At 43.7% G+C, this 22,746-nt stretch overlaps 1 protein-coding gene across 1 annotated transcript in view; it reads left to right on the top strand.

Moving 5' to 3' along the window:
• Positions 1–18,704, top strand: part of ABCD2 (ATP binding cassette subfamily D member 2) — a 48,021-nt gene extending 29,317 nt beyond the window's left edge. The window contains exons 8-10 of the mRNA XM_009910185.2: positions 12,324–12,408; positions 13,135–13,260; positions 15,743–18,704. Of these exons, the coding sequence (XP_009908487.1) occupies positions 12,324–12,408; positions 13,135–13,260; positions 15,743–15,953 (422 nt within the window). The 3' untranslated portion in view covers positions 15,954–18,704. The remainder of the gene's footprint in view (positions 1–12,323; positions 12,409–13,134; positions 13,261–15,742) is intronic.
• The last annotated feature ends 4,042 nt before the right edge of the window (positions 18,705–22,746 follow it).

Here is a 22,746-nt window from a genome sequence, read left to right as displayed (position 1 = left end):
TTTGTTTAAGTTGATGTGTATTCTCAGCATTTTTTTTATCATAAGAGTAGGGGACAGTGTGTATAAACTGGCATAGTAAATATCAAGATGCTAAAGGTTCTCTTGTGTCTGAGGAATTAGAGCATTTCATGGCTTTTTTTCCCAAGCATAGCAATAATTTTTGTTCCCACCAGACAATAATCTCTGGTTTTAATTTCATCTCCATCATAATGCTTTTAAAACAGACCTAAGACAAAGCTGATAACATGTAGAGAGAAGGAGTATCTTCAGCCACCTCTAAGGAGCTGATATCGGGAGTGCTGGATGTACCTTGCCCCTCTGCCAGCTGTCAGTGCACCTTTTTGAGAGGATACTTTGGGTGCATTGCCTTGTGTGTGCTTGGTGTCTCCAAGGATCATTCTGACAATGGAGAGCAGTTCTTCAGCCACTGGGAATCCCAAGAAAATACCTACATTCCCATTCCTGGATGGCAGCCTGTTAACTCTGTTCAAAAGGCAGACTGTGTTTTATTTTTGAAGTTTGCAGGGATGCTCCTCCAGTGGGTTTTCTGCACACTTTAGAGTGGGGAGTAGCAATCATTTACAGCAGCAATTGTGTATCTATAGATACTTCTCTACCTCACAATCCTGTTGATAGCTTCTTACCTTTCCATAGGTTAATGCTTCTTTGTTAAGAGTGTAGTAATAGCCCTCAAGCTGCAATAGGAGATAGGAATCTGCCATCATTCTGATTCATGATATTATTCAGATCTAATGCTACGACACAAGGATTGAAAAAGTGGACAGAGAGCTAAACTCATTGAGTAGAATAATTGCAGAGAAGGCCTCTAGTCTCTGCACAAACATTATAACTGTTCCCATAGTATTTCTGAGTCACTTTACTCAGTGTGCATTGAAGAAGAAGAAGCAGATGTGTTGGAATGGGGAGCTGAAGAAGGAGGAGGAGTTAAATTGCCAGTGGCAAGAAGCCACTGTAGAGCGTGCATTCATGGCCTGCTGCTATTTGTAGATGCATGAAGAACACGTGACCCTCAGTGGCCAAAACCATATCCCATCAGTCTCTGAATGTACAGCATTGTGGTGTGTAACCGTGCAGCTGGAGTGTGTAACTGATTATGGGGCAGTTACTGTGCTCCACATACAACATGCTGTTGGCTAGGGTCAGTGCTCTGAATTGCCAAACTAAAAGCCCAGGTGTCGATCAGTCTCACTCTACTTTCTGTGCTAAAGAAAGTATTTCTTGCTGACCCCATTCTATCTCCTCTGCCTCTGAGACATGCACAATCTATAAAAAAGTCTAGAGGACATTATTAGTATTCACTGGTGTTGTATTGAAAGTCCACACTTTGCACACTGTGCAAAAGTCTACACAAAGAAATGTTTAAAAAAAAAAGTCTTAGGCACTTTGTGATCCAAAGTGACAGAAGCAGGCAAAGCCGGAAAACGGGGGCGAGATTACCACATACCAGGAAGTTTTTAGGACCATAATACGCTTACTTGTTCCCTGGTTTAGGGCATCTGCAGAAGACAATTGAAAAGGCAGGAACAGAAAGGAAATCCATGACACACGATTTGCCACATTACATAGATTTCATATGCTTCCATTTTCTGTAGCACTCTCCCAGTCTGGGACAAAGACTGCTCCTTGTGTTTTGAACCAGCAAAAAGTGAAATTGCCCAGCTGAAATTTTTGCTTAGAGATAGCTGGATTGTTTTTCATTCCAGGTTTTATTTTATTACTTTACTTAAAATCACATTTTTAATTAAAATTATTTCTATGAAAAATAGAACTTTTTGCATTGCAAAATAATGAAAAACATCCTTACAAAGCTCGTAGAACAAGGGATTTGCCCCAAACTGTCTTTTTCCTTTTTGCAAACTACTTTGGTGATTGACAAACACTGACATTTTCCAACAGAAACAATTTCTGCTGCAAAACTACCATCAAGTTTCTATTTCTATGTTATATATGCCTTTTGAAAAGGTGCTGCATCTGAAAAATTCAAATCTACGGAAGTATTTCTAGTTACTTAGATTCTTGTGGGTCTGTGGTGCATATTCATGCTGCTGATGTCCTGTCCAGGCTGCTGGTGTCACGTCACATGAAAGGAGCTGTGAGTATGAGTAGCAGCATGCTCAGTGTGTGACCAGACCTGTCAGGTTGGGGCTGATGACATTACTGAACAAGTTCAACCTGTTTATGGTTTCCCAGCACCCCAGATTATAATTATTCCTCATTATTTTGCACATTTGTCATACCTTTGGATCTTGTCCAGGGAACCATTGTCTAGGCTACAGATAAACACACAGAGAAGCACATTTCGTCTCTCTCTGAGATATTCTCACTTGATCATTTTAGCCCTGGATTTGCTTTTATAACTGGTACCAGCGGTAACTCTGAAGTGCTCTGCTGGCTTTTCCAGTGGCTCTGAAATCCTGCAGTGTCATGCTGAGCTAGGACTCACGCAATTGTTGGTCTTTTCATTCCTTCCTCAGCTAAAGATTGCCCTTGCGTATTCACAGTGCCCAGGGTCTTTTCAGTACACTGTGAAAGAGGCCTCAATGTTAAAAAACTCAGCAGGTCTGCTCTCTCTGGCTGTAGTTTGCTGCAGTGGCCTTTCTTCTGTCCACGAGATGTAGGTCTGGATAAGGAACTTTGCAGCATGTCTTTTTATGGCAGCTGGATGCTTTGCAAGAATTCACGAGGATGAAGACTACCAGTGCTGCAGACCCCAGATGTAACCCTTTTTCTGTGTCAGATTTAGCTTGCTTTTTAATTCAGAAAAAGAAATTACAAAAGAAGACATGCAAGACAATTAAATGCTGCTATTGTGAGGCTATCACTAGTTGCTTCCAGCAGCTGCGTATTTCTACTGCAGTTTCCCTGTCCCAGCACAATTCCCATGCTCTTTGTCTTACGAGCTGCAAAAGGCATTTTTGTGACATCCAGTGTTCAACACATCTACATCAGATCATGTGTAATCAAAGGCTGTATGTAACAAGAAGCTGGGCAAGGAGTTTGGACTCTGAAAGTCAGGATTATGTTTGTACCTACTGAGAGACTGGTGCTGCGTTCATGGTCAAGCCATTTAATTTCTTCATTTGTAAAGTAGATGTAGCTATGGATGATGTAAGCCACCAACAGAACACAAATGACCTTTACTGGCCTGTGCAGTGTCAGCAGGAAGAGAAACAAGTAGGTGCATTATTGTTAATGCGCAGTAGAGGGTGAGTTTATTGTGAATTACAATGCCCAAGTGTTCAGAGGAGATTGTTCAGGCATTGGAAAATTATTTTTAAAAGGGATAATATTAAAATAGATCCTTCTTTAGCTGTTGCTTGAGGCCTTCCAAGTGGCAAATAGGAAAGTACAGGGAGGGATCTATGCAGAAAGAGACAAGATACACTTCTAATATTCAATAAGAATGGAAGTTGAAGTGACCCCAGAGATGACTGTTGTATCCTGGTAAAGGGATGTTAAATCCTACACTTTTAGAGAATATAATATTATTTTGCTGACATGCTGCTGCTGCTTCTTGAGCATCATTCCTTTTTGTCTTATTTAAAAAGCCTTTATAAAGCAGCTGATCTTGAAGAAAATGTATGAGCACAGGCACTGCTTCACCAGCACATGTGCACACTCACCCACCCCCTAGCTCAGATCAAGATCCATGGGACTCATCTATATTCTCAGCTCTAAAATAAAGAATATAAGCAGCAGCCTGAATGTTGTCTGCAGAAGCATAATTGTTTCTATTGTTTTCATGAGGTCCATTCCTATCCCTTGCCCTTAGAACCCTTTGCCAAAGATGACTGCTCCAGGCATTTTACAGTCTTTTTGGGAGGCTGAAGGTGTTGGTGAAACATCATTCCAGCTCTCTGTGTGGTCCCAACACCAGGACTGCTCAGCTGCAGTAGCTTTTGTGCATCTGTTCACTTTGCCAAGTTCATCCAGGGGATGATTCAGTTAGTCATTACACAACTCAATCTTTGCTAGGAGACCACTTATAAAAAGCACTCTGTATGCCCCCATGGGGGTACCCACTAAGATTCTTAAACAAGAATGTAAGGAAACTGAGGAAAAACAATAGGATCACTAAAGATGATGTATTTCTGGTGTGTGCATGCCTGATGTTCAAATCTAACTATACACACAAATGTTAAAAAACCATGTGTGGTAGGTTGAGAGAGGGCTTAGCTCTCCCTCCTCCACAGAGTAAGAAACCACAGCTAACTCAGTCGAAGAGCAAAAGCTATATATTTACAAGCATATATGGAAAGCAGGTTATATATAACACAATATATACAGGTATTTACAATATATACACAGAAATACACAGCAAAGACAAATAACACAACAAAAATCCCTCCCTCAGGGAGGGATCCCCTCTTTGGAACCCCCTCTCTCCCCCCCTTACCTCCCTTTTTCCCCAAAAAGGGGTTAGAGAGAGAGAAAGGCAAGTTACTAAGGAAAAGAGTTGTTAGCAAGCTTCAAAAGCCCATGCAGGATTAGTGTTTGCTTATCTGAAGGCCAAGTCCAGCAGTTCGCAGAAGAAGCAGGCAGGGAGAACAGGCTGAAACACCAAACTCCCCCAACTCCCAAACCGAACTGAACTGAGGAAAAAATTTTCCAACCGCTTCACAATCTAAAGCTGAATTTTTGTTTATCAACCAATGAAATTCGTTTAGAATATCAGAATGTTTTGGTTCTAGTACCAAAAACATTAGCCAGTGTGTTCCAGCAGTGTTTGTTCTTAAAGGCACAGCCTCAAACGACCACAGTCCACCCCTTTCTAAACAATTTCATTGGCTGTTCGTACTGTCCATCCAATCCAGAACAATATTTACAGTTCGTAAGTTAAGTTCATCGTCCATTCCGGCTATACTCAGATGTAGATGATTCAGAAGTCCAAGAAAATCCAAAATCAAGAAAATGGAAAACAGTTTGTCTCTCCGCAGACGAAGCGAAGAAAAAGGGAAACAGGGACTCAGGGACTCTCAGTTGACTCAGGGCTCTCAGGGTTCTCAGGGTTCGTGCACCGTAGATTCCTCAGGGACTCTTTCCTTTGGACGCGCTGTAGCTGTACAACATTCTGAAATTAAACTCTCTCAGCTAAAGTTAAATCTCTTTGTGGAATACACTGAATTTCACCATTCTCTTGCATTACCCAATAAGTGTGACCCGGACCTTCTGCTGAAACCACCCCTCGGACAGGTTTAGCCTCTCCTGAGGGCGAAAATACCCAAACAGTTTTACCTAACAGATTCTTTTCCCTAACAACAGGAACTCTATCACCTTCTACTTTCTGTAGCAGATCAGAATGTGCAGGTCCAGCTCGGTTCACTGAACCTCTACTGTTCACCAGCCAGGTTGCTTGTGCTAAATGTTTCTCCCAGTTTTTCAAAGATCCACCTCCCATGGCTTTGAGAGTGGTCTTCAACAAACCGTTGTAGCGTTCAATCTTCCCTGCAGCTGGTGCATAGTAAGGAATATGGAAAATCCACTCAATACCGTGCTCTTTTGCCCAGCTCTTTACAAGGTTGTTCTTGAAGTGAGTTCCGTTGTCTGACTCAATCCTCTCTGGAGTTCCGTGTCTCCACAGGATCTGTCTCTCCAGACCGAGAATGGTGTTGCGTGCAGTTGCATGTGGGACTGCGTAAGTTTCCAGCCATCCAGTGTTTGCCTCTACCATAGTAAGCACGTACTGCTTACCAGAACGAGAACGTGGTAGAGTGATGTAGTCAATCTGCCAAGCTTCACCATACCTGTATTTGGACCATCTGTCACCATACCACAAGGGCTTAATTCTCTTTGCCTGCTTAATAGCAGCACAAATGTCACAGTCATGGATGACTTGTGTGATGGCATCCATGGAAATGTCTATGGATCTGTCACGAGCCCATTGGTATGTTGCATCTCTGCCTTGATGTCCTGACGAATCGTGAGCCCACCGAGCTAAGAATATCTCACCTCGGTGTTTCCAGTCGAGATCAAGTTCAGAGTCCTTGTCTACTTGAGAAACTCTTGCAGCTAGATCTGCCTGATGGTTGTGCTGCTGTTCCTCAGTAGCTTTGCTCTTGGGAATGTGAGCATCAATGTGTCTCACTTTCACTGGAATTCTCTCGATTCGATCAGCAATGTCTTGCCACAGTTCAGCTGCCCAGATGGGTTTTCCTTTCCTCTGCCAGCCATTCTTTTTCCAGTTCTTTAGCCAACCCCATAGAGCATTGGCTACCATCCATGAGTCGGTGTAGAGATAAAGCTTTGGCCATCTCTCACGTTCAGCTACGTCGAGAGCTAGCTGGACAGCTTTTACCTCTGCAAACTGACTGGATTCTCCTTCTCCATCCTTCGCCTCTGCAACTCGGCGTGTTGGACTCCACACTGCAGACTTCCACCTTCGCTTGTTCCCGACGAGACGACAGGAACCGTCTGTGAACAAAGCATATTTCTTTTCATCATCTGAAAGGTCATTGTAAGGAGGAGCTTCCTCAGCACGAGTTACTCTCTCCTCTGGAGGTTTAGTACAGTTGGTATCTTCAGGCCAACTTGAGATCACCTCCACCAGACCAGGTCTTTCAAGATTTCCCATTCGAGCTCTCTGTGTTATCAGGGCCATCCACTTAGACCAGGTGGAATCTGTGGCATGATGTGGTGTGGAACCTTTGCCTTTGAACATCCAATTCAAAACTGGCAATCTGGGAGCTAAGAGAAGTTGTGACTCAGTTCCAATTACTTCAGAAGCTGCTTTCACTCCTTCATAGGCAGCTAGAATCTCTTTCTCTGTTGGAGTGTAATTAGCCTCTGAACCTCTGTAACCTCGACTCCAGAAACCAAGAGGTCGTCCACGTGTCTCACCTGGAGCTTTTTGCCACAAGCACCAGGTTGGACCATTGTCACCTGCAGCCGTGTACAAAATGTTCTTAATGTCTGGACCATCTCGCACAGGTCCCAGACCCACTGCTTGGACTACTTCTTGCTTTATCTGGTCAAAGGCTGCTTGTTGTTCAGGTCCCCAGTGGAAACTGTTCCTCTTTCGAGTCACATCATACAGAGGTTTCACAATCTGACTGTATCCAGGAATGTGTAGTCTCCAAAATCCCACTATCCCCAAGAAACGTAGAGTTTCTTGCTTGTTCGTGGGATTTGCCATGGTAGAGACTCTGTTTACCACATCCACTGGAATGTGTCGGCGTCCATCCTGCCACTGCACTCCCAGAAACTGGATCTCTGTGGTAGGACCTTTCACTTTGTCTCTCTTGATGGCAAAACCTGCATTCAGGAGAATGTCCATGATTTTGTTACCTTTCTCGAAGACTTCCTCAGCAGTTTTACCCCAGACGATGATATCATCGATGAACTGGATGTGTTCTGGAGCACCACCTTCCTCCAGAGCATCATGGATTACTGCATGACAGATGCTGGAGCTGTGGATCCAGCCCATTGGCAGTCTGTTGAAAGTGTACTGGATTCCTCTCCAGGTGAAAGCAAACTGAGGCCTGCATTCCTCTGCTATGGGAATAGAGAAGAAGGCATTAGCAATGTCTATGGTAGCATACCATTTGGCCTCTTTGGATTCCAGCTCATACTGGAGTTCCATCATGTCTGGTACTGCTGCACTCATAGGCGGAGTTACTTCATTCAGGGCTCGGTAGTCCACTGTCAGACGCCAGTCTCCATTCGGCTTTCGCACAGGCCACACTGGACTGTTGAAAGGTGAATGAGTTTTGCTGATGACTTTCTGACTCTCCAACTGACGAATCAGATTCTGAATGGGCAACAAAGAGTCACGGTTGGTTCTGTATTGTCTGTGATGCACAGTCCGAGAAGCAACCGGCAACTTAATGTCCTGAATCTTGTGTTGTCCCACAACTGCAGATTCATCAGAAAGCTCAGGTCTAGCAGACAGCTTCAGTTTTTGTCCATCAATTTCTACAGAAGCTACTCCAAAAGCCCATTTGTAACCTTTAGGGTCTTTGAAACGCCCTTCTCTCAGAAAATCAATTCCCAAAATACAAGGTGCATCAGGTCCGGTCACAACTGTATGCTTTTTCCATTGTTTACCAGTTAAGCTTATATTAACCTCCACTTTACTTAACTCTTGAGATCCACCAGTGACTCCCAGAATAGTTATGGACTCTGATCCCTGATAATTTGATGGCAATATGGTGCACTGAGCTCCTGTGTCAACCAAGGCCCTGTACTTCTGAAAGTGTGAAGTGCCAGGCCACTGGATGTACACATCCCAATAGATTCTGTTATCTGTATTACCCCTCTCCTCCCCCTGGCGGGAGGCAGGGCACCCCTAGTTATGGGGAACATGTCCACAGGTGCAACGAGCACACTGTGCAGTGTTAGAACTGGAGCCACTGTTGGAGCTACTAGAGTTGTCCTGGGGAACTGTAGAAGTAACAGCTACCCTTCTGGTATTGCTACCTCGGGTTCTGCCACTTTGCAGTTCTCTCAGTCTCCTGAAAAGATTAGAAGTTGGTTGACCATCCCACCTGTTCATGTTCTCACCAAACTGATCACGCAGGGTAATCCAAATAGTCCTACGTGACTGCCTTGGTGGTCTGTTTTGGTTTGATCTGTTTTGGAATGACCTCCTTGGAGGATGTCTATTCCTCACAGATGAAACCTGTACCCACCTGGAGGAAGAATTGGAATCATCTCTTTGTGCCAATTGGGAGATGGTGTTTTTAAATTCATCCTTCAGCTCTTTCATGCAATTCTCCAGTTTTCCAGACAGAGTTTCAATGGCTGAAACCAAAGAAACACGTGTCATGCTATCATCCAATTGTCTCAATTGATCAGTGAATTGGCCAACCGTAAGAGGAGCTCCACCATAATTTCTTGCTACAATTCTGCTTGCCAGAATGTTTGCATAATTAGAAGGAGCAAGCTTGATGAGCTTTTTAGCAAGACCATTTCCTACAGGAACATCATCAGGATTCAGAGATTCATGTTCACCATAGAGTACCTCTCTAACAGCAAATTCTCTCAGACGCTTGATTCCCTCATCTATGGTAGTCCAGGGCTTAGGATTCCATGGAAGATCATCTCGGGAAGGGTATCTCATGAGAACCGCCATTAGAAGGCGTATCCACAGATTAACCTTACCGAGAGCCTTGCCTAGATGTCTATCTATTCCATTATCCTTTGAGAGAGTTCCTAGCTGGGCTGCTGACTTGTCTCCAACCATTAGAGCTGGAGCACCTGTATCATAGCATCTACCAAGCCAAGCGAGAACTGGCTCCTTATCTGCTCTGAGATAGTCTTTTCTTACATTTCTAAGCTCCTCCCGGGGTGAAGAGCAGTCGGTTATGTCATCTTGTTGCTCTTCTGCCTCCTCTTCCTCAACTTGTGGTCCAAACAACCTTTCTGTCACTCTCTCAAGGATCCCTTTAAGCTGAGAGGCACCACCACTAGCTGCTGTCCTACCAAGAGATGCATCTCGATCCTCTGATGATCTCAATAACTCAGCTATATTTTTAAGACAGATTTTCTCTTCCTCCCCAGCAGAAGAACCTTGCTGTGCATCCCCGTCGGCTCCTGAATCAGCTTTAGTCTTACCCTTCCTTGTTGTTAAAACTGCTACTTGCTTTACTGGAGCTGTGTTTGGGTTTCCAGCTGCCTTATTATCAGAAGCTGATAAGCTTTGAGACAGATTAGTTGCTTTGGAGGACGCTTCCGCTCCTGCCATGGAAGAAGGAGGAAATGACTTTGCCTCGTTAATGGTGGCTGCCTGGGACACAGGAGCCGCCATGTTTGGGGCTACTGTAGCCCCTGGCTGCTTGCCAGAATCATCACCATTGCTATTCAGAGCTGCCTTGCCGATTGACTTTTTAGCTTTATCTTTAACTGACACAGATTCTCCATTATCATCCTCACTGGATGTTCCTGAAACAGAGCTAGGGTGGCGTTTTCGTCTCTTTGTCCTCCGTCTAATAACAAAACATGCCTTATAAACTTTTCTCTCCCGGTACAGTGTCACTAGCAAATACACATTACTTATCACCAGCAGCAGGACTACACACATCAAGAAAATCAGCTTTGGATCCCAGCCATCACTTAAAATTACCCTTTCACCGAGCGGAATCTTAAACTCTTTTATCTCAATAGGGAGTGTGCTAGATGTAACATTCCTGTACTTTTTAACATAAAAGAATTCCAGGCACTGATCATACAGAAGCCGAATCTTGTACTTAAACCACAAATATAATTTTTGCATTATATATTTACCTATCTTATCGATAATCATACCCAGGCAATACTTGTAGATCAATACACCAAAGACCGAGAAGAACAGACGCTCAAAAAGCCAAAACACCTTCATGTTTGCTCGTTCGACTTAAGCAAGCAATAAATCAAACTAATTTGTCAGCAAGCCCCGAGTTGGGCAGCCAATAAATGTGGTAGGTTGAGAGAGGGCTTAGCTCTCCCTCCTCCACAGAGTAAGAAACCACAGCTAACTCAGTCGAAGAGCAAAAGCTATATATTTACAAGCATATATGGAAAGCAGGTTATATATAACACAATATATACAGGTATTTACAATATATACACAGAAATACACAGCAAAGACAAATAACACAACAAAAATCCCTCCCTCAGGGAGGGATCCCCTCTTTGGAACCCCCTCTCTCCCCCCCTTACCTCCCTTTTTCCCCAAAAAGGGGTTAGAGAGAGAGAAAGGCAAGTTACTAAGGAAAAGAGTTGTTAGCAAGCTTCAAAAGCCCATGCAGGATTAGTGTTTGCTTATCTGAAGGCCAAGTCCAGCAGTTCGCAGAAGAAGCAGGCAGGGAGAACAGGCTGAAACACCAAACTCCCCCAACTCCCAAACCGAACTGAACTGAGGAAAAAATTTTCCAACCGCTTCACAATCTAAAGCTGAATTTTTGTTTATCAACCAATGAAATTCGTTTAGAATATCAGAATGTTTTGGTTCTAGTACCAAAAACATTAGCCAGTGTGTTCCAGCAGTGTTTGTTCTTAAAGGCACAGCCTCAAACGACCACATCATGACACTATATTTTACAAGTTTATGTAAAGAAAATTTATGGACTTCAGTTGGCAGCATTATCAGTTTCTATTCAGTCACACATCCTCTCCTCAGATGCTTCACTGAGGTTTTGTTCAAACCTACCAAGCCCTGGTGTAGCACTAAGCATGGGCAGAGCACTTGCCGGCCTTCTGCACCTTCAGAGGCCCCACTTGTCTCACCTTTGGTCAGGTATCAGAAATGACACAGCACACCCTCTTTGCTTGACCTTGCCTCTTTTATGGCAAATGCTTCTTTTAAGTTGGGAAGTGGACTTTCAGTTTTGTTGTTAATTTTTTAGTTACAGTACAGGTGTTGTCTTCCTCACTTGTCCCCACTTCAGCTGTCTGCCTCATGAGTAGATGGCCTATTGAGAAAAATATTTTACCATGTTTTCTTTACATTCACACTGTCCCTTTCCAAAACTTACCTGTTTTGCTACTCTGTCCATCTGGACTGTGTGATTGAAAACTTTTTTTTCAGTAGGGTAATTTGGTGTTTGAAAATTTTCATTAGTGGGAATAGATCATGCTAGGGTACTCACAGAAGCAGCAGTCTGCCCTAAGATCACATATAAAATGCATCACTCTCCCATTGTGTGAAAATCATAGAATGCACTGGGTTGGGAAGGACCTCAGAATCAATTAGAGGCTGTGTGGAAAATTGAATAGCATGGGTCATATCTAAATACAAGGTAGTGAGAGCTTGTATAAAAACCCCTCCTGCCTGTGTGCCATTTTGTGGCTTAGCTGCTTGTCTGTGGACACAGAATGCATCCTAGTGTCTGCATCAGCGTTTCTGAGGTGTTTGCTAGCACTTGTTCTTTGTCTGCAGCAGTGACTGGAGTCTGTCACTGCTCTTCATGGTTTTTAAACTTTGTTTCTTGGACTTTGTTTTTAAATTTCCACTCACACCTTTCAAGAAGGAATTTCAAAGTGTTCTATAAAATAAACATTAAAGAATAAAAGGATTAGTTACACACAGATAAAAGATGTTTTTTTCAAGGAGATGGTAAGTAAAGTTTTTTGACAATACCTACCTGACCAAGAAGGTTAAATTCCACTTTTAAAATTGACATATTTGGGACATTTGTCCAACTGAGCATCAGTGGAAATGCATTCAGGTATTTCAAAAGATCTGGTCCAGAACCCTGAACTGTCTTTTCTGCAGTGGAAATGCTCTTTATGAGTTTGGTTGCAGATTGCAGAGCTTTTGCAAGTGAAGCTGCATTTTCTTCATAAATTCACATTTCCTGATGTTTTGTTTGCATTTTGTCTAAAAGGCTGGGATGCCATCATGGATTGGAAAGACGTCTTATCAGGAGGAGAAAAACAAAGGATGGGCATGGCTCGGATGTTTTACCATAAGTAAGCATTCTGATTTGTTCTTTAAGTAGCATCTGAAAATGAGGGAGAATTTTGCAGGTTTCCTGTTGTAGTTTGAGCAGAAGTAGATCACACTCTCCATGCAATTTGCAGTACAGCTAAATGGTTGCATAAGACTGCAGACCTTGCTGTTGATTCGTACAAACTCTGCTTTTAGTTTGGGCAATGCTTGTTACTTAAGCTTTGCTTTTGGCAGCATAGCTTTCTGGATGTTTTTTCTTTAACGTCTCAGATACAAACATCTTCCTGGCATCTGTCCCACAAATATTGCAGGACTCTGACGGATTGTTGCAGAGGCTGTAGGAGTTTGAAAGCCAAGCTCTAAAACTTTGTGGGTTTGGAGGCTGCAGGTGTTGAAAGGCATCCCAGTCCACAGATAGCAGTGCATAGAAAGTTTCCAAGCTGGCTGTAGCTACTGCAGGACTTGCTGACAGGACGGAAAAAGGCTAGGTCAAACAAGAACACCGAAGGTAGATCACTGTGTGCTCAGGTGGACCAGGAAGTTAGAGCCCATTTTACCTGGAAGCTGGCTCTGCATCTGAATAATGCTCAGAAGTTTTATGTTGTTGCTGGCCAGCTTCCAGCTGTAGATGTGAGAGAGCTGTCTGGCAGAAATGTCTCATTTCTGTTGTTCTTCCAATTTAACATCATACATGCAAATATTGTCCAAAACATAGAAGAGTAATGTTCTTTATCTGCTTTTGAAAGGCCAAAATACGCATTGCTGGATGAATGCACGAGTGCTGTAAGCATTGACGTTGAAGGAAAGATATTCCAAGCTGCAAAAGCTGCTGGGATATCCCTACTTTCTATAACACACAGACCTTCTCTTTGGTAAGTATGTACAGGGGCCTTGCTTTTAGCTTTCTGACCGGCAGTGAACTGGCCTTTATTCTTTGTACTAGTTGTTTAACTTTGTACTGTTGTTAAATCAGTATCTACTACACTTTCTAAGATAACTTTTCTACAGTAATGGTGATGTAAATGTCTTTAGCATTGGGATTTTTTTTCATTCTTTGACATGTTGGGTTTGAGTTTGTTTTCTGTTGGTTTTTTTTTAATATGTTTCATTTATTAACTACTAATAGCAACATGGAGGTGTCTTAAGAGGCAATTAAGTAGTTCACCACACTGTAGCCACAACAGATATCAGCAGATTATTCTGTAAAGGTTCGAGGAGAGGCTGAGGGAGCTGGCATTGTTTAGCCTGGAGAAGAGGAGGCTCAGGGGAGACCTCACTGCTCTCTACAACTACCTGAAGGGGGGTTGTAGCCAGGAGGGAGTTGGTCTCTTCTCTCAGGCAACCAGCACCAGAACAAGAGGACACAGTCTCAAGCTGTGCCAGGGGAAGTTTAGGCTCGAGGTGAGGAGAAAGTTCTTCACTGAGGGAGTTGTTAGCCATTGGAATGTGCTGCCCAGGGAGGTGGTGGAGTCACTGTCCCTGGAGGGGTTCAAGAGGGGACTGGATGTGGCACTTGGTGCCATGGTCTAGTCGTGAGGTCTGTGGTGACAGGTTGGACTTGATCTTTGAGGTCTCTTCCAACCGTGGTGATACTGTGATGGCATGTTGAACAGTGCAGGGAGAAGATGGGAAACATGGCAAGCAGTTAAACTACTTTTTGTTCTTTCAAAGGAGTAACGCATCTGGTATTTTAACTTAATTTGTGTCTTCTAGCTGCAGGGTTTGCAAGCTTTTGGAATTTGATTGTCTATTTTAGGGGAGAAAAAAAAAAAGGAATTCTGAGAAACATTCTGTGGTGGGTTGAAATTACTCCCAACATAAAATTGCTAGGCCAGATCAGCTGAAAGCATACGAAGCTGTATTTACAAGCACAACTACAATCTAGAAATATGGACTGCAATGAATATGTACAAAATATACAATATTTACAGATATTTACAATTTATTAACAACATGAGAACCCCCCTGGACAAAGTCAGGGGGCTGCTAATAGCTTCCCCCTCCCTGTTCCCTTCCCCACTGTACAAGGTAAAGGAGAAGAGCTGAGAGTAGCTGTTAGACCACAAGTACTGGACACTTCAATCAACTGTCCTAGCTCCCCATTTTTTGGGGGTTTTGTTGGGAAGAAACTAGAGTGTGGTGTCACAAAGCAGTGGTGAATAAAAGCCTGGAGCTGAATCTCTTTTGAGTCCCATGTGTTTATTAAACTGTAATGTTCCTTGGATGGTATTTGTAATGACTGTTTTATGATCTGTCTCATCTTCTATAATTTATAATGATAAATTACACAGTCATACTAGTGGCTCTGAGGGAATTCTCTGCTCTTCCTCTTACACCTCCTGATAAATGTGTTGTCAGGTCTTGACAAACTCCACATGTACTCCTTTGAATATTTTTGGTGCACACACCCTGACACTCACTGAACAATCTGCAGTTCCCACAGAGATATTTTCCTTTTGACCCCTTGCAAAGGGAATCATGTTTTAGGAATGGAGATTTCTTAGCCAGTATTATAAGATGCAGGAGAAGAAACTCCTTTCACTGTTGCTGGAGGTGTTAGAAAAACTTGTAGACATTGCACTTCAGGATACAGTTTAATGGCCTATGTGGTGTTAGGTGTTAGGTTGGGCTGGATGATCTGAGAGGTCTTTTCCAACAAAAACAGGTATGTGATTCTATGCAACTTAGGGTAATTTGAACAAATTAGAATTTTGTCAGCACCATCAGCTGCACTGTACTGCCTGGATGTATTTTTTGCTAAGGGGGCAAAACATCTCTCAGAAAGCAAGGTAAATAAAATTAACAATCCTATGGGAGTAGGGAGCCTTGTCTGCGTCTGCTGTTAAAGCTCCTGGAGAAAATGGAACCTGATAGAGTTGCATTGAAGGCAACTGTAACCACAAACAATGTTTCTAAGAAGGAGGCAGAAGGAGAGAGGCTGCCATGTTGGCCAGGGACAGCAGATGATGAGGTAACCCTGCATATCTCCTTCTGCCACCTCCTTCCAGCATCACTGCAGGTGAAGGCCTTGATGAACTTGACAGTGTGGGCTGCTGGAAGCAAGAACTACCCTAGCTGGGAAGCCCATGTTGGTGCTAATAGTTTATAGCTGACACCTCACTGCTGAATTTCACTAGGTGGCCTAGGAAGATCCTGGTGACAGGCTTCGAAATACCCAAATCCTGAACGTCCTGGGATTATGAGTCACTGAAAAAGGCTTACCCAGTGATCCAAAAGTGGACAATTCTGGACCCTGAGAGACGCCGCTGAAAAGAAACACGGGCATCCAAATGTGCATGCAAAATGACCCACCTGTTCCACGAGCCGTTACTAACGTTTTGGTTTCTGCTGCAGGAAGTACCACACTCACTTGCTGCAGTTCGACGGACAAGGCGGCTGGCGTTTCGAGCAGCTGGACAACGCCGTCCGTTTGTCACTGAGCGAGGAAAAACAGAGACTGGAATCCCAGCTTGCAGGAGTTCCTAAAATGCAGCAGAGACTGAATGAACTGTGTAAAATCTTGGGAGAGGACTCAGTGCTTAAAACAATGGACAAAGAGGAATAAATAATTTATGGTTTCTGTTTTTAAAAGTATTTTTAAAAGCATTGCAAATCCAGCCATTATCCTCTGCATGCATTGTAAAATAGAGGCTTAGAGCATAGAGAAAAACAGCCAGCAGAAAATAATGCTCTGAACGCCCTGTAAGACTTTAGCATTTTAGTATTAAAGAAGAAAGTGGTTGAACTGTGAAAAGAAAATAAGCAAGTGCACAAAGTATAAGATTAGTCATTGCAGCTTATGTTAATTCCTAGTGAAAGCCCAATTCACTGCAAAAAAACTACCAACACAGTCAGGTTTCGTAGGTGAATTTTTGCTTGACAGTTGGCCTGCAGAATGTGCTCTTATACCAGGTCACTGTTTGCATATGATGTGCCTGCTACGCAGAGCAAACCTGGCATGAAACTCAGGCATGGAGCACGATGAAGGCAGCATCTGGGTGAGTATGCAGATGCATGCAAAAATCTCATTTGAGTATAAGAAACATTCTTTCAGCCTATGTAAAGCCAAACTCTTATTCTACTACTGAATTGCATACACACCTTTACTGCATTTCCATAGGAAATAACATAATAGGCTGACAAGTCAACTGTCTGAGCAACTGCCCTCACGATGGAGAAGCAGAAATAGAGCTAAACGTGTAATATACCTGTGCTGTACTTCATGCCATTATGCATAGCTGCAGAGGCTCTTTGCCTTTTGTGATACATCATTTCCTTTGGAGGATTATTTTTGTCCCCTGTTCAGTAACCTCTGGTGGGGAGGGGATGAAGCAGTGGGCCTGGCATCAAGTGGCTTAGTTTTTGCTTGGCTAAGGCATTTATCTGCTCCATGGATCTGATCCAGCCAGTGTCTGTTTCTGACACAGTTCCTCTGTTTGTAAAATCACAATATAAACATAATGTTTGTTCCATGAAGCACTTTGTGACATGAAGGATTGCAGGTGAGGAAAACGTCACTTTCTAACACTGAATTCTCAGGCATGGCTGTCCTCCCAAGTAAAATGCTCAGCAGTTATTAAAGTCTGTGAAAAGTCAGAGTATTTTTTAACCACTAATTAATATGCCTGCCATGTTTTGGTAGAGTGGATGAGCACTACTCTTCACCAGTTAATAGCTTTACTTTGAGATGCACCCATCTGCTTTTCAGTCCAGTGGGAATCTGGTCCCCAGTCAGAGGTGCTTCAAGCAGAACCTCCTAAGACAGTGCTGGCCTGAGTGCCTTGCAAAACCTATTGAATTAGACATAAAGATGTGAATGGATTTAAGAGCTCCTGATCTACTCTCCTGGGCTGCCAGCGCACAGTAAACAGCTTGGGAGTGAAGATCAGGAGGGGTAAGAGCCTTTGAAGCTGCACAGATGAGCCTTAGCAGAGATGTAGCAATCCTGAAGTTTGTTGATCCTTTTTTTCCTAGAAGTGTGATTCCTTAGAAGATTTCTTTCTAGTGTGTTTAGTCTGAGAGGGGCAATGCATAAGCTGTTAATAACTGTTAAGAAAGGATAAATATTTTGGGGGTATTTTTGGAGCTGAGGATGTTGAGCACCCTGAAGTTAATACAAACGTAACTTTTTCTGTTCACTTCAAGAACCAGAGGAAGGTGAATTAACTCCATCTGCCAAATCCCAGCCCACTTCTGTAAACATTAGACCATCATCCTTCTCAGTGTGTGCTTGTATTGCTGCTTGGTATGGCACTTGCACCAGGAAGTGGAGTAAGTCTGCTCCCCATCCTGCTCCTTCAGAGTCTGTAGCTTGAAAGTAACCCTGTAACTTACCCTGGTGACAACAGTTTGTTCCTTTCTTCAGTTTTTTTCTGTAGAGTCCCCTGGGACATCTCACTGACACAGAAAGGAATGATCCTGGGAACCTTTGAAAGGGATGAGAAATTAAGGTTCAAGATAACAAGATGTATTGTAAAGTACAGACTGGAGGTCACTGCTGTGGTGAATGAAGTACATGCATTTCAACTTGCAAGTGTCTCTACTTGTCCCTCTCCCTGAAGGCTAGCTTTCCCCTTCTCATCTTCAAAGTAAATTCAGAATTGCTAAAAAAATGTGTCAGCCAGGAATCTGTTTTCAGCATAAATGAGATTGATGATTTTAGAAGTTTGCACATTTCTTAGTTATGTTCTTCTAGGATGATGATGAATCAGGCATGCACTGTATGCATGCCCTTGTCCCAGCTGCAGCATGTCCTTCTGCTAGTGCAAAGCACCTTTCCACAAAGCCTTTCCCAAGGCAAGAGCTGAGGTGGAGGAAAGGGCATTAATATTTCTTCCCCACACCTCTCATGTGGCTGAGAGTTAAACCAGTGTTGCCCAGTCCCTGAATCAAGAAGACATTGAAAAGTGCTGAGCAATTGCCCCAGTTTGGCATAGCTGCAGCTGTGGCCCCTCAACACCTGCAAACACCCCACAAAACTCTGCCATGGTGCTTGACTTGGGAGCCTTTATGGGCAATTGCAACACCTGAAAACTGCTGTCCCACCCTGCAGAGACTAATATTGGCCTCATGGCACAACACAAACACATCTATGAGGAAACCACATGTAGAAGAAGAAAGGGATGTTTGCTGCTTTTTTCTTTTACAAGATTATGCATAAAACTTACAAAGGATACACCCATTATTGATGACATTTCAATGAAAACTGAGATTGCACCAGGATCAAAGTCATAGCATTCTCCTCAAAATTTCATCTGTATTTCTTGGATCCAGTAATAGTCTTAACCATTCCCATTCAGTAATACAATGTCAAATATCCTAGTGTTCTGCTCAGCTATTGATATTCCTGTAGGCATAACAAGAAGGTCAGAGCCTGGTATGAGGAGGAACCCTTCTTTAAACAGCAACTTTCTGAGTAATACTGAGCCAGTTTTAGAAATATTTTCTGTAGCAATGGCTCAATATTTTAAAGTTAGTTTTGTGGCAGGACAAGAAGCTGCTTTGGAGACTTTCTCTCCAAATATGAATTTTTCCAAGAGCTAATTAAGATGTGAGTCTCCAGTTCTGCTTTATCTCTGGTGAAATAGAAAGAATAAGCCAGCCTACTTTGTGTTGCTTTTGACCCAGACAGGAAAGCAGGAGCAGAAGTGCATGCTCACTGCTCAGGGAATAGCTAAGAGAGATGTTCTCTGGAGCCAAGTCATGGGGAACATTTGGCCATTGCAATGCAAAAGGGTCAGAGCAGGGCAGGATACCTTGGTACAGTGAAAACTGTTCATTCCCTTTGTGGTGTTCAAGAGCTGTGACTGCCTGGGAGGCCAGGGAAGTGACTTTTTTGTCTTCCTTCTGCCTGTCATATCTAGCTGGAGCTAGCCAGATCCAGGTGGTTGTGTCACAGCATCTATGCATTCAGGGCTGGATACTGCAGCATGCCCAGTGCACCTTGTGAGCATCCTCACATGACTCGGGGCAGACTGGACTTGCCTGGCTCTACATCTCAGAGGACTACAGGTTCTGAGCAAAATTCATACCAGTCTCAGGCATGGAGTAACTGTACAAGAAAAACCTGAATTACCCACATCAGTTTGTTCAGATAATGCTGGGATTTTTTGCAAGAATCTTCAGAATGGGAAGACTAATTTTCTGTGTATGGGATTTCAGTATTTTAACCTAGGATGAGTTTGTTTTTCACTTAGTTTTGGGACCAGACTCATTCCTGCTTTAGACATGGAAGCTCTCCTTCTGCAGGGGTAGAAAACCCCACATGTCTTCTAAAGGGTTTTTTTTTAAACCAGTGATATTTGTATTTGAGTGAGCAATGAAGGACTTGGTATTCAATGGCATATTTTAGGGAAAACAATTAAAATTACATCCTAAATCAAATGGTCACAACATGTGTGAATGGTAACAATGCATGTCAAAGTCAAGTTTATGAGCCTGTGATCAGAGATTTCAATCATACATAGAATGAAATCCTCCTATAGAACTGTTCACAAAGCTTAAGAGAACTGAACTGCGAATCGAATGTGTCTTCTTTTGTTTATGTTCAATATTAATGCCTTTTAAGAGCAGACAATTTATAAAGCAATAAATTATGCTTTACAGTTGTAATTTATTCCAACCTCAAATAAAATATGTTGTATTTACTTTGAGTTCACAGCATTCCTTATGAATCAGCCACAAAGCATTCAGGACCTACTTGTTTGTGCTCTGGGAGACCCTTCCCATCCCTCATTTCTGTGGTGGGGTAGAAAAGCTTAGGGTGGATGCTGTGTGTTGGCAAGTTGAGTCTTGTGAGGATGGTGAGGTACTGTGTGCAGGACCTCCATCCCTAGAAAGATGGTGGAGCAGCTCATCCTGGAGGTCGTGTCTAACCACATGGAAGACAAGAAGGTTATCAGGAGTAGCCAACATGGATTTACCAAGGGGAGATCCTGTCTGACTAGTCTGATAGTATTCTATGAGACTATGACCAAATGGGTAGATGAGGGAAGAGAAGTGGGTGTCATGTATCTTGACTTCAGTAAAGCTTTTGATCCTGTCTCCCATAACATCCTCATAGAAAAGCTCAGATGTGGCAAAGATAGCTGGTCAGTGAGGTGGATTGCAAACTGGCTCAACAACAGAGTTCAGAGGGTCGTCATCAGTGGCACAGAGTCAACTTGGAGGTCTGTGGCCAGCGGTGTTCCCCACGGATCAGTAATGGGGGATTGAGAGTACACTCAGCAAGTTCATTGATGATACAAAACTGGGGAGGTGGCTGACACCCTGTCAGGCTGTGCAGCCATCCAACAAGACTGGGACAGGTTGGAGAGCTGGGTGCAGGCAAACCTCATGAAGTTCAATAAGGAGAAGTGCAGGGTCCTGCATCTGGGGAGGAATAACAACAAGCACCAGTACAGGTTAGGGGCTGCCCTGCTGGAAAGCAGCTCCACGGACAAAGACCTTGGAGTTTTGGTGGGCAGCAAGTTTGCCATGGGACAGCAATGTGCCCTCATGGCCAAGAGAGCCAATGGTATCCTGGGGAGCATCAAGAAGGGTGTGTCCAGCAGGTCCAGGGAGGTTCTTCTACCTCTCTACTCTGCCCTGGTGAGACCACACCTGGAATACTGCATCCAGTTTTGGGCCCCCCAGCTCAAGAAAGACAGAGAACTGCTGGAGAAAATCCAACGGAGACCCACAGGTATGATTAGGGGACTTGAGCATCTCCCCTATGAAAAGAGACTGAGATCCCTGGGGCTATTTAGTCTTGAGAAGACTGAGAGGGGAGTTCATCAATGTGCATAAATATCTGAGGGGTGGGTGTCAAGTAGATGGGGCCAAGCTCTTTTTGGTGGTGCACAGTAATAAGGAACAACTGGTTCAAACTTGAACACACAAGATTCTACCTCAACATGAGGAGAAACTTTACAGTGAGAGTGACAGAGCACTGGAGCAGGCTGCCCAGGGATGTTGTGAAGTCTCCTTCTCTGGCGTTTCAAAACCCACCTGGATGCATTCCTGTGTGGATTACACTAAGTGATCCTGCTTTGGCTAGGGGGTTGGACCCGATGATCTCTTGAGGTCCCTTCCAACCTCTAATATACTGTGACCTGGGTTATGCAGCTGAGGGGCCTATGGTCATGGTGGTCACTTGAGAACTAGGTACTCATCAGTGACTGAAGGCCTGTCCCCCATGCCTCTTCTAGCTACTGCACCCACTCAGAGGGGGAGCCCCAACAGAGAGAAGTCCAGAATGTCAGCCATGAGCATTTCTGTGGGTTTTGGCAGGGCTGTAGGACCACACTGGGGCTTGTGCGTCAGAACAGAATCACAGAATCACCAAGGTTGGAAGAGACCTCAAAGATCATCGAGTCCAACCTGTCACCACAGACCTCATGACTAAACCATGGCACCAAGTGCCATGTCCAATCCCCTCTTGAACATCTCCAGGGACGGTGACTCCACCACCTCCCTGGGCAGCTCATTCCAATGACGAATGACTCTCTCAGTGAAGAACTTTCTCCTCACCTCGAGCCTAAACTTCCCCTGGTGCAGCTTGAGATTGTGTCCTCTTGTTCTGGTGCTGGTTGCCTGGGAGAAGAGACCAACCACCTCCTGGCTACAACCACCCTTCAGGTAGAACAGGAGGAGACAGTCTGTACTCCAGTGGGGCAGGTGAGGTGAGAGCTGTGAGGCTACACATGAGTTTTGCTTTTTTAGGTAAAACATACTTGGGTGTCTACTCTTTGGAGAAACATTCCTGCTTTCTAATCAGGCCACCAGAGGACTGGTGCCAAGTGTTCGCTGTGAAGTGCTGGAACCCTGAGTTTCTGACCAAGTATTCCCAGAAGAGATGGGACAGCAGGGCTTACATCACAGGGGCAAAATTATCTCAGGAAATATTCAGAGCAGAGTTGTTTAAAGGCTTTCCACAGCTGAAATTTTCTGCTATGTGGGGAATATGTGGAAGAACACCTCAGTTGTTCTTGCTATGGCCTTATTTCTGATTATGGCTCATTTTGCAGAACCTGCTTTGTTTTTTTTAAATTAGTGTCTTTAACCTCATGTAAATGACACCATCTAAAAGAGGGTAACAGTGACATATTAAAAGTACTGCACCCACCCAGTGCAGTTTTGATGTATATAAACAATCTGGTTTAAAACAGGTAATTAAAAGAGGGAGAAGGAGGTTGTGATGGTGTCTCATGCAGGGGTGAGGAGCCAGCTGGGTCCCGGGGCTGAGCCCCCAGTGAGAAACCAGGCTGGGATGAGGTCTGGGAAAAACCTGCCTAAGAGAGCCCATGGGAGGAGCAGGTGTTGGGAAAAGGAAATAATGAATTCTGTCCTGGATATAAAATCATTATGCAGGAGCCCAT

Source organism: Dryobates pubescens, chromosome Z, assembly GCF_014839835.1.
Source record: "Dryobates pubescens isolate bDryPub1 chromosome Z, bDryPub1.pri, whole genome shotgun sequence".
In the NCBI taxonomy this organism is placed as follows: domain Eukaryota; kingdom Metazoa; phylum Chordata; class Aves; order Piciformes; family Picidae; genus Dryobates; species Dryobates pubescens.
The sequence above is the reverse complement of the archived record's forward strand: the minus strand, read 5'-3'. Positions and strand labels throughout refer to the sequence as shown.